This window comes from Halyomorpha halys, unplaced genomic scaffold (genome assembly GCF_000696795.3).
Source record: "Halyomorpha halys isolate HHAL.00 unplaced genomic scaffold, Hhal_1.1 Scaffold519.1, whole genome shotgun sequence".
NCBI lineage: Eukaryota > Metazoa > Arthropoda > Insecta > Hemiptera > Pentatomidae > Halyomorpha > Halyomorpha halys.
Window position 1 is genome coordinate 630,992 of NW_027110043.1, and position 12,781 is coordinate 643,772.

The window sequence follows — 12,781 nt, forward strand, 5'->3', positions numbered from 1 at the left end:
AAAAATCCTTCTCACATTAATTATTATTTTCTATTTGCAGGCTATTCTGCCCAGGTCAATTTCTTTATTTAAAGTTAAAACCTCTTTATTTAAATTTTAAAACCATTCATTTATTTATTCTATAAGATTGTCCACAGTATAAAACACCACACCATATAACAAACCTCTTTTTGAATAACCCCTGAAGATGGCTAGAAAGGCCGAAACGTTGGACAAATGAATAAATAAAGTGTTGAGACTGATTTGGATATAAAATTGATTTATTTAATAAATATTACCTTGTCTCAAAAAATTTTTGAAATAATATAACTAAGTTTATTTTCAATCTGTATAGATACTCATTTCTATACGTCATCGACATAACTGTTTCCGCTTGTAGTGTATATTAATGTCCACCTTTAATTCCCTTTAATAATAAGGAATTTTTCAAGGAACAGTATTTTTTCTCTTAGCAGCATTTCCAAGTGCATTGTTCGTATATTTTGTCGAATTTCGTATTGTTGGGGGTTAAGTATTTTTTTTCTCCTTATCTTCAAACCCTTCTTTCCACTTTGTTTCTTTCTTTATTATTTTTTCCTTATACACTATATTAACTCATGTTCACCATATAATTAATTGTTAAGTTAGATTTATCATATTACTGTTAGCTTTGTTGCCACATTGGGCTTATACAAATTTGTATTTTAGTTCTTTAATTGTGTTATTTTACTTGCATATTTTCAAGCTTTCCATTATATCTTTCATGCCGATTTCACATTCATGATTTTTATTTTTATTTATTTACAACAGGAAGGGCTAGCTGGACTGGTGCAGGACACTTGGCCCAAGCTTTATAGAGATCACCTCCACACTGCGCAGTGTGAGAGGGACTGGATTGCGTACATGTTTGCACCAGTCTGATTTTATATATTTTTTACCTTCTCTTAAATGTTTTATACTGTTTGTACCATTTTTTTTCTTGTTTCGCTGTTTTTATTATTATTCTACCATGGTTACTATCTTGTTTGTATTTAGCCCTGAAAAGGCGAGAAATTATGGGACTATGGGACAACAAAATTAATACTTATTAGTGTTGCTTACTTCTGACCGGAATCTCTTCACCTTTCCCAGACCATCTTTTCCTCATATTAACCCACGGCCAGCAATAAAAACATTATAGAAAAATAAACTTTTGATATTGAAGGAATACAAGTGTATAGGTAGTTGGTAACACACTTTAGAATAATTATTTTAAAAACATTAGGAACAGTTCTTCCTGTTGACATAAACGTATGATTGGAAACTCCGATAAATATAACGTAAGGCTAAAATATTAATGGCATTCCAGAAGGGCAAGAAGAGCAGGATACCCCAGCGGTTCGTCGTGGATGGCGAGGATCGGATCTCCTCGGATCTCCAACAACATTCTATACCTGGGCGTGACTCTCGACAGGCACCTCACCTTCTCCAGCCACGCCAGGGAGAGACTAAAGCTGGCCCAGCATAGGCTCTACCAGATTTAAAATTTTATAATTCTTATTTATTTGTTCATATTGTTCGTATTCAATAATAGAGAAACGAAGGAGAATCTCGCTCAAAATTCTGATTGTCTTCGAAATTGTGGTTTGTCTAATCCTTGCACCAAACCATTCAAATAATTATTAATAAATAGTTGCTTATCACATAAGTTAGTGAATTGTGAGTATTGTTATCACTCATAAAAAATTTTGTTTCGTAATCCTTAGGGATTGTGGCCCATTGTGGTAATAAGTTGACCACCCCTGAATTATTTTAAAACCATATTCATTTCACATTAAGTCTTTATATGATTATATTACATAAGACAAGAAATGAAAGAGTTGTTACAACATTATAATGACATGTTTTGTTGGTAAAATTGTTATCAAAACACTTACAGAAGAACAGCATAAAAATAATAAAAGATAAGAATCCAAGTGTGTTAAGACGTCATCTAATGAAGCTATATCCACACTGCCCGTTATCCACACGCGATAAACGCGTGAAAAACTCGCGATGAGTATAGTGCCTTTCTAAGATATTAAGCGTCCCCGAAAATGGGTGCCCCTAAAAAAGTATTGAATAAAAAAATCTGTTCCATATCAATTTTATTTGATTAGTATTTCATAATTCATTAATACAATTAATAAATACAATTATATTGAATTGTATTTCATAAATGTCACAAATTCAGTTGCTTTATTAATTGGTTAAATTACATTAATATACAGGAGATGGTCGGAGGTGCGGTAAAAAAATAGTTAACAACTATTTCGACGTTTCGTTGAACTTTGTAGAGCTTCATTAGGGCCTAAATACAGCGAGCGAGTGAGTCATTTGTAGGCTGTCTTTAAAACACAACAGCCCAGATGAATCCCTACTAAGTGGAAGGAAACGGCGCCAAATAAATAGTTGTTAATCATTTTTTGTTCCTTTCCTGAACCGAGCAAACCACTTACGGATGGTGCTTTCTCCTAAGGCATCATCGCCATATACACTGCATTTTTTTTTAATCGTGCGGATTTTCCTTTTCGATAATAAAAAATCATTAAATGACGAAATGAATTATTTCTCTTCCATTTTGAGCAAGCAAAATACCACTTAAAGATAAGGAATCTCGATTGAAACTGATGCATAAAAGCTCCTTAACTAATCCTTTTTTAGAATATGTAAACATTATGGACCAAGTAAACAAGAATTTATAAACACAGAGAGGATTAAATTGAAATAATAGAAAACGCTACGAAGTTATTTTACAACTCAATACAAGAGCCCGGTGAAAAAAAAGTCAGTTATTTCACCCCAATTTTTTATTACTTTAATGAAAACTATGTATAATTACTTGTCAAAATTGATGATTCTGACAAGTATGGGTAGGAGGAATAAAAAATGGCAGCTGTAGCAAAACGCTAAAAAATAATAACTTTTATTGGGAGCTCCATATCTTTAAAACTGCCTGCAACAGATTTACGTTAAAAACGTAATAGAATATCTTTAAAGATAGTATAAATTTTATAAAATGTGAGTTCTAATAGAGCTATTCACTATAATAGAATATCATTTAAGATAGAATAAATTTGCTGAAATATGAGTCCTAAGAGTAATCTCACTCAACGTAAATAGCACTTTTAGGACTAATGTTTTAGAAAACTTATTCTAGTTTAAATGATGTTTTATTAGGGTTTATAGTGTTGTAGATAGTTTTTTTGAACGCTGGTAGAGGTGGACACAAATAAAATGTTTTTACTGTTCTTACTGTTTTATTGGTTACGGTTAAATAACATAAAACGTTCTTACTGTAGTGATAACCAACAACAAACACAAAACAATGGCTTGCAACCTACCTCTTGCTGTTACATATCGGCTTGTGATACAATCGATATATTCACAGTTTGCCACAGAGCAAAATGTATACAATAAAAAAATGAATTTTTACATCTCAATTTAACACACCCTCTTAAATATTCATTTTTTATCAAATTTAGTTTTACATACTTTTTCTCACAAAAACAGGATTAGCAGAATTTTCATTTTACAATATTTTACATACAAAATAATTTTTAAATTACAATATTTTTTAGGAAGCTAGGAATGAAAATATTTTTTTTAACATTTTGCAACACCGCCATTTTTTATCCCCCCTAGCAATGACCTCTTTTAGGGCTAATATTTTAGCAAATTTACTCTACTTTAAATGATGTTCTCTTAGGTTCTCTAGTGTTGTTGGTAGGTTAAAAGATACAAAGTTCGGAATGAATTTTTTTAAACGTTTTGAAACAGCCACCATTTTTTATTCCCCCTATCTATACTTGGCAGACTCATAAATGTTGACTAGTAATCATATATAGTTTTCATTAAAGTAATCAAATATTAGGGTGTAATAACTGACTTTTTTTCTCCTCGGCTCTTGTACTAATACTATGAAGAAAGATCGGTATGAAGTTAGGACACGCTTTTTGATAACAATTTTTTTATAAAATATTCACTAATCACTTTTAATTCATCAGTTTTATTGATGTGACTTCAGTTGTTAAAACATTTACTTACACCTCTGTACTACAATGCTGATCCATTAATAGCATTTGAAGTTTCTGGTAGTTATTTTTAGATCAGATAAGTTATTTGATGAAGTAGAGATATGATTAAGGTATACCTCATATATACATATATATTTAAATTCAAGCAATAGTAAAGTGATAAAAAAAATATGAAAAAAAAATAATAAAGAGAATTAAAAAACTCAATCTCACCTGAAAACTCCTAATGATAGCTTGGACTGCTAGATGGTCATCGATCACTCTTTCCGATACATGGGAACTAGTAAGGGAACTACGGCTAACCAGAGGTGCGGGAGATGTCACAGGAACCAGGCTTACTTCGGGCTGAGCCAGGGTCGGTGGCCTGGTATAGGCTGCCCCGGGAGGAGCTCCAGATGAAGCAGCTCGGAAGAATACATCCCAGGACTATAAAGGGATTAATAATCTTTAGTGAGCATAAAAAAGAAATCAAGAGCAAAAATAAAAAATCTTAAAGCTAAATCCAGTACACTTACAAATATAGTAGTAGTTATTGTAATATAAGTAATATTAGTAAGCGAATCTTTTATAATAATTTAATGAAAAATCCTCACAGCTACTCCATGTCTAAAGCGTGTTTGTAAAAACCAAGAGAAATGGTAAAACTTCATACTTGGAAGTTGTTTTGTTCCAGTCATTATGTTATTTATTTCCTACCTTTAATCTCGCTTTTATTTCCTCATTAATTTGTTTTTTTCTAGTTAGTGTAGAACCTAAATACTTAAACTTATCTCCCTCTTCAGATGTATTTCCTCCTATATCGTTATAATCGAAATTGCTCCCGTTTCTATAGCTAATCATATATTTTGTTATATCGGAACTAGTTCCTGGCTAGAGTTTATCAACGTAGCTGTATTTAGTTTTATAGTTTCCTTGTCCTCAAGAAATGCATACAAGAAGAATATTTCTATGTAACAAGTAGAGGCGGGAGGGGCTCTAGGGTGACCAGAGCGGAACCCGTAGCGAATGTTACCAAGAGACGCAAGGTTTTGTATTATAAAAATATAAAATTAGTAATTATAAAAAGGAAATTTAGTTATAACACTATGAAATCACTTTTTTCAAATAAATTACATTCCTTATTTTTTAAAATGAAGTTACTCTCATAATTTTGTCCATTATGTGGCAACTCACTTTCAACATGCTTTAATTTAGAAAGGTAATGCTCTGCGCAGTAGTAAGTAGTCATTAAATAAATGTAATTTCTAAGACTACTTGTAAATTTAGGAAGTGTGACCCTAATAATTGTTCTATTAGAACTTCATAAAGTATACACTTCAAAAAATTCATGCTTATCTTATTAAGTAACAGCAACCGAGTTCTTAAAAGTTCAGTAAATTACCCAAGTTCGTTGCCTGGGCTTTCTTACATCTCTTAAGTAATCTCGACATAGACTGATAATGTCTGCAGTTATCAAGATCTCTTATGCTCTAAAATATTTTAAATGTTAAGGTGTACTATATGGACCGGTTGTATTGACTTCAATAGCCTCAGAGAGATAAAATTAGGGCAACTTGATAAACCAAAGTGTGGATTTCCCTTTCAGGGAATTCTCCACTTTGGGAGGCAGTGTGTAATAATATACATAAAGGGTCAGTACATTCTAGTACAATTTTTATAAATTTATATCAAACTTTTATTTCACTCTGCTATCTCTGAATCTCCCATTCTTCTTAATACTTTGCTTCCTTTTGTAAGGACCTGCAGCTAGTTCCTGTAGTACCTGTCATCGCCTTCACGACCATAGGCAGGTCCCGTGTCAAGTTACCATTTTTTAAGGAATTATGGCTAGTTTCCGTGAAACACATCCTGTAAATTTATATCCTAACCTACTGAACATGCATTGTCAAGGCCTTCTGGTTTTGAGTACCTCACATATTCAATTGGAGTCAAAATAATTATTGATTTCATCATTAATTTTTAAAATACAAAATTATACTAAAACAGTTATTTCTAAATGTAAACAAAGTTTAGTACCTTATGAACACTGGTGGGATCACTTTGCCAAGCAGCGTACATCTCCTCGATGTAGATGGAGGAGGAACCATTTAGAAAAGGTTCCTCTTTGACTGCGGAAGCAGTTGCATACTGCCTGGGTCCAGCTGGTTGATTGCCATTCGAGCTGCTGCTAGTGGAGCTCTGGCGAAGCCATACCGCGAACCTCTTCTTTCCAGCAGCACGTGGGAGGAATGGAACCAAGCTGTTCACTACTTGGCGAGCTCGATGCATTTCCTATGGATCATTTCAAAATTTGTACAACCTTTAATAAAAACAAAACATATATTTCTTTTTCAGTTGACCAAGAATAAAGATATATATTAAGGTAAATTAACATTGCCACAGCCATTGGAAAGAGATATTGGAACACAGCCCAACACACAGGATTTGCTATTACATAGCTTTGGAACTCCACTAAAACTTCTAATTCATGTCGCGTACAATCTAAAATATTTCATGAAATCCTGACTTTTTCACGAATAATAATGCTCCTGGTAACCATAAATCAATCTTTTCAGAACCAACTACTTACCCACTTAAACCCACCAATGTTTCAAAACCACTCCACTGTAATTCCTGATAAATCTAGAAAAAAAAAAATACGGCCTTCAGACTTTTTAATATAGAATTATTACTGGAATGCTACCAATGGGTACTTTCTTCATAACCCTGTGGTATGTCATTAAACTATGATTCACATTTACTTGTATTTTTAAAAATATTTGATGCAGCTATAAAAAAAAAAAGTTTATGCATTTATATAAATAAATTTAACAGAGATATAAGCAATTCTTTGTTCATTGTCGGAACGTAGTCCGGGTTGCGGGTAAGATAGTTCGGTTATTTGGTTGAAACTAGATAGTAAAAAAAAGAAAGAACTATTTATTAATGACCAGCGCTTCGCATTTGCAGGTCTATTGCAATCTATCGCAGGTCAACTATTAATCTTCCAATCGTTTATTTAATTTTTTAATGCAATTTTGTTTCATAATGAATTATGATAAATGATAATCGCTTCAAGCATCAGCTGGTAGTTTAATCTGATTTCGAATACCAACACCATCCAACCAACGAGCTTCGGCCTAGTCCCATACATTTCTTCAATTATGTGGTTTTTAGAACCACACGAGGTCTCGGGAAAGGCATGCCCAGCGCAGCCTACTGAGGTTCACCATAATTATACAATATACTTCTCCGAGAAGAACTATTTTTATGAAAAAGATTTAAAAAACACTACTAATCGAATAAAAGTAACAAAACAATCCTAAAAATATCTTTAGAAACATGGAAAAGAAAGTAGATACAATTTGATAAAGTTTAATGTGAATAATTACAGGCGATTCTGATATACATCATAATTTGTTTTAGGAATGTAAACAGTTTTATTATACAAGATAAGGAAAAATCATCCAAGAGTCAACACCAGAGTACTTAAATAGAATTATTTATTTAGCAATCTTAAAATGAATAATCATTTGACCAATTTTAAGAGTCACTTATATCTATCTTAACATCTGAGATATTGAGCAGCATTTTATCGTAAAGCTGATAAACAATTAGATGAATGCCGTGACCTTCTTGAATAATTATCTTTTCAATATCGTAATTAACAGTAAGGGAGAACTTTATTATAATTTTTGGTCCAGTATTTGGTTGGCCACTACACCGGTTCTTATTTATTCAGTTTGGGTCATTAAATTGATACCTTCATTAGCATTAAAATCAACAAGATATTTTAATTATCAATGAATAAAAACGATAAACGCGACTACCTTAATTGCCTAAAAAACAATTTAACAAATATATTCAATAATTACATGTTCGTTACCCCCACCCTTTATCAAATTTACTCAAGACACAGAGTAGCGCGGGTTCGTACCTGGCCTTTGGGACTCAACTTTTATTTCATGGTAGTCCCACGAAATGAAAATTTAGCCTTCCCTATATCATGGTAAGAATGGGGTGGTAACCTGTGGTAACTCTCCTCCCGTATGTCAAGTATGACCAGGCTGGGGGTAAACTAGCAAAAAAAGACGGCATTGTAATAAGGGAAACGTTTCTTTATAGTAAACATCATAAATTAACCCTAATGCAATGTTTTAATAACGTTGTATTTGCCGTGAGAACAATAATTTCCATTACCTTGGCTGTACCAAATCAACGTTATTTACATCCAAGTACATCCTAGTCATATAACTAATAGATCCTATTCTTAATCGAAAGCTTACAAAATTATTTAAATTTCTTTTTTATCCTGCTACAACCGGCTGTGTGATATTTGAAAAATAAGTCCCAGAAGAAAACATTTGCTGTAGCCTAATAAAGACATAAAACAGAATTATTTCTAATTTATTCCGAAATTTCGAAATTCCGCAGCCCTGAACATTCTAAATATGACTATTTTCGTCATGTGGTCACTTAGTCACCAGTTTCGTCACCAATTTCACTCCTATTCCTTTCACACGAAACGGGCGATAAAGAAAAATAGTGAATAGTATATTTTGAATTAATTTTGTTGAGGCTTGATATAGTAAATGTCCTTTCGTTATTTTTTTTAATTTAATGATTTGTTATTGATATCTTTGTATCTTTGTTGTAATGAAATCTTAAAATTAATAATTGGACAGTGATTCAATATTAAAATTCCTAAAGTTCATTTTACCATTTCTGTTGTTCTTTATGGCATCTTTTTGGCCATGATAATTGGTGTAAAAATTTCAAACTGAAATTTTGTTAGTTGTATGAAAAGTGCGGACCATTATGTATGCTCCTATATTCCTATTATGTATATGTATATATGCTCCTATATTCTTATGCTCCTATATTCTTATGCTCCTATATCCATTATGTATCCTTTATTAAATTACCGAATCACGAGAAGTATGTCTTTTTTTTTTTCCAATCCCTCTAAAACAGAAAAAAAAACTTGAAATTAGTAGGTTACATAATTCGAATTGGTTACTACCTTTTTCTACCAATGGTACTTGAAGATGTACATTGAGATACTTATCTGGTGATCTAGTGTGTCCGTTCCATGTGGACTCGATTATAACATTTGGAGGTGAGAGGCCTCCCCCAAAGTTAATTTATTGAATGCCGAAGAGATTAAGATAAGAAACCTAAGGTAATGCAACTAAGACAAAATAGTGGGGAGGTGAAGAGAATTTGTTAGAGAGCCAATGGAAGGAAATGAACGGTCACAAAATGAAGATACAGTGAATAAGCAGAGGTAAAGGAAAATAGCTGATGATTGAAGATACGTTACTGGAAAAATATACTTCCAAGAAATGGCGAAAACTAAGGGACTCAATAGAAAAGTGATTGTACAACACTAGTTTAATACTGTAGCGACGCTACCTATCAGAAAGCGGAAGAACTAACACCTTCATCATTCGCACCAACACTTACACCTTCATCAATTCCCACTAGAGAACACCACCCATGCTTGCCCTAATACTGTATTATGTTCATTTATTCAATATATTGTAAATAATTTAATATTTTTATGTATAAACCATGTCAGTATTATCATAATTGTAAATATTTTACTTTAATAAATAAACGTAAATAAAAGAATATACTGAATAATAAAAGTATATTCAGCCTAAAAAATTACTTTACTTTACAGTAGAGTAATTTCTTACAGGCCTTGTCTCTCACCGGACATTGCATTCTCGGCAGAACCGTCACCCCAGGGCTACAGGTAGAACGGTATTCCCTAGAGATATAGCATTTAAACATAAAGATTTAGTATAGTTCTACAACTTTTTTTTTGTACAATCTGATTCGTATTATTTCGCACTGATTCCTGATCGTCACCTCCTCTTACTTACACTTTATCGTTTCGTTAGGGACTTGCGGCTTGTGCCATTCAAGACATAGATTTCCCTTCATTCCTGCAGACTAGTACCCTGCAGGACGAAATTGGCAGTACCCAGTCGGAACTAGCATTGATTCTTCGCGACTGCATACAAGTATCCTGCAGAGCGAAGTTACCGTCCTTCAAGGATTTACAGTTTGCAACTGTAAGACTCGACTCATCCTGTTCATTCCTATCTTATCTAACCTGTGGAAGCCTTCTGTTTAGAGAATGAGAGTATCTCACATTATCAATTGAAGTCAGACTAACTAACACAACCACCTCGACATATGTTTTGAAGCAGAAGAAAATTCCAAATTTTTGGGTAAGTAATAGATGTCTTGACCTTGATGGAGATATATCCCATTTCAATATTTCTTCGAAGATATCTATATACGCCTGTCATAAATATTCACCAATTCGTTTCGAAATGTATCCTTTATTAGATTTAAGAACTAATTTAAAAGAATCTATATTTGATAATAAAAACTCCAAGCTTCATTACATCCTATCCTAGATGGTGATAGGATAACAAACAAAATAGTCCTAATTCAATAAATAAAACAAAATTACAGAGTCTGGTCCAAATTTAGATCTTATAGAACCAGCTTGCACCAGTTTTGCCTTTCCATTAAATGCTATGATATAATCTCTTGAAACTGTATGGAAGAGAGAGGACCCTCAATATTCATTAGGTACGTCCCTAACTGTGGTTACTTGGTGACATGAAGGGTAACTTAAGGGCAGTCAGCAGAGAAAGTAACTCCAGTCTGTATTTCAAAAAGTTTATTGTTGTACAAGAGAACGGAGATATTTTGTTTTTTTATTTCCAGAATCTGCAAATGATTTACTGTTTTAATTTACTTTATCTATAATAATTTGATAAAAAAGGGTGACTTTTTTTCTCACCCTTCTACTAATTTTATTGATTCAAACAAAACCATATGTATATATAACAATACATAATACATAATAAACATAAAAGAAAGGACATTTATGTATTATTATGTATACATATGATTTTGTTTGAAACAATAAAATTAATAGAATGATGAAAAAAAATTATAGTTGAATATCTTTGAACCAAAAGCTATTTACCAAAGATATATAAAAAAAAAAATTAAAAATAGATGGATTAAAAGAAATCATGGTTAACTAACTACTGTTTCTAGAAGAAAATTAGTAATCACCAAACTTGAAAAAAAAGTAATGATTATAAAATATCTTAAAAATTTATGTCGTGGAAACTCTAAAATTACCTTCTGCCGATTTTATTATTATCAAATATTACCATTCTGATTTAACATAACAAGATAAATGACATTTAACTTATTATAAACCAAAATTATGTTTATGTTAACCACTTTATTACACACTAAACAAACATTTCATGCAAAAACTATACGAAATGCGTAGAAAAAGTAAATGATTGAAACGTTTTATGATGGAAGATAAACAAGAAATAATTATCCTAATAAACTACGTCCGATACGATAATCTAATCTAAACTAGTTTGGTCATTCAGAATGGTCCAGTCAGTAAATATACTTCTAACAAATATCCAAAAGTCTCTATTGGAACTAAAGGCTAAAGGGATGATATTAGTTTTTATTGTTAAAATTATAATCTCAATGTCAATTTGAACCTGTCATTAGCTCAAAATTAAGAATAAAAAAAATAAATAGTAAAATAGATTTTTTAAATTATATAAATACTCACAAAAATATATTTCAAAGAAATAATTTAAAACTTGATACAATGAATTTTTCAGTACGATGTATTCTCAATAAACATTGAAGAAAGGGAATAACAACTAGATTCCCACAAGCAGTGTCAACCGCGCACTGATAGGCATAGCATCTCCCACTCTTAACGAATGATAAGGATTTTGTAAAAATATCGATATACTAAAACATCATAGCTTCGATTCTTACTTGATGGTGAGGACGACTCGTCTTCCCCCTCCTAATGTTTGAAGGGCCCAATTCTTCTCTACCAATACTATGGATGGTTCCTTTCATTTAGAAATAGAAAATTCGAAAAATATGTTCCGATTCGAGATTTGTTCCATAAAGATCCTCGAAATATCTCTACTAGAACAACAAACTGTTGCCACCATGTTTAAGTAAATCATGTGAAAAATCACATTTTTTGGATTCGTTGATTTAATTAACCAGAAGCGTTTTTGAACAAAAAATTCTTATCAACACAAATCTATACCATTTTAAAATAAAACTTTCAGCTGAACATTGATTTAGAACGATAAATCTTAAAGAAACAAATGTACATTACATAGGAATAGAGTTTTGAATTTTATATTACTTTGAAAATAGAACTATATTTGTTTTTCTTCTCCCAACTCCCTCTAAGAAACAACCAGGGTGACCCCTTTACGGGAGAAAATATCTGGTCACGTTAGTGATATTGTAAACTCAACTTTCTTAGGTCACATTACGCTGTGGTGTTTCAGAAACGGGTTGTTGGACGATAATTGATAATCTTTGGAGGTAAATGGGCAGGGTAACAGTTGGATGAGGAGTCCCACGTTCTTAGGGGATAAGTCAGGATATAGTGCCCTACTTAATGCTCGAGGATTCCCTGTTTTCCCTATCCCTATCAACGCCTACTGTCACTTTCGCGTAGTGCCCCCTGTGGAGTCCGATGTATTACCGACCAATTGTGCTAACATAAGTGAAATAAGTGGGCTGGGTGCAGAGGGTGACTCTGTGGCAGACAATGTGGAGCTACTGGTCCGGGAGTTGAAGGTAAATGATGGGTTTGATCCTATTGCGTATCAACTTGCATTACTGCATAGGGACATGTGGTGTTCTTCGGGAGTATATTAAGGGTA

The 12,781-nt window shown here is 32.5% G+C and overlaps 1 protein-coding gene across 1 annotated transcript in view; it reads right to left on the reverse strand.

The window, feature by feature from the left end:
- The window catches only part of LOC106683830 (2-oxoglutarate dehydrogenase complex component E1), a 31,903-nt gene extending 20,114 nt beyond the window's left edge, over positions 1–11,789 (reverse strand). Inside the window, exons 1-3 of the mRNA XM_014425548.2 lie at positions 11,650–11,789; positions 6,051–6,305; positions 4,248–4,460 (exon numbers count right to left, since the gene is read on the reverse strand). Of these exons, the coding sequence (XP_014281034.1) occupies positions 4,248–4,460; positions 6,051–6,302 (465 nt within the window). The 5' untranslated portion in view covers positions 6,303–6,305; positions 11,650–11,789. The remainder of the gene's footprint in view (positions 1–4,247; positions 4,461–6,050; positions 6,306–11,649) is intronic.
- Positions 11,790–12,781: the final 992 nt, after the last annotated feature.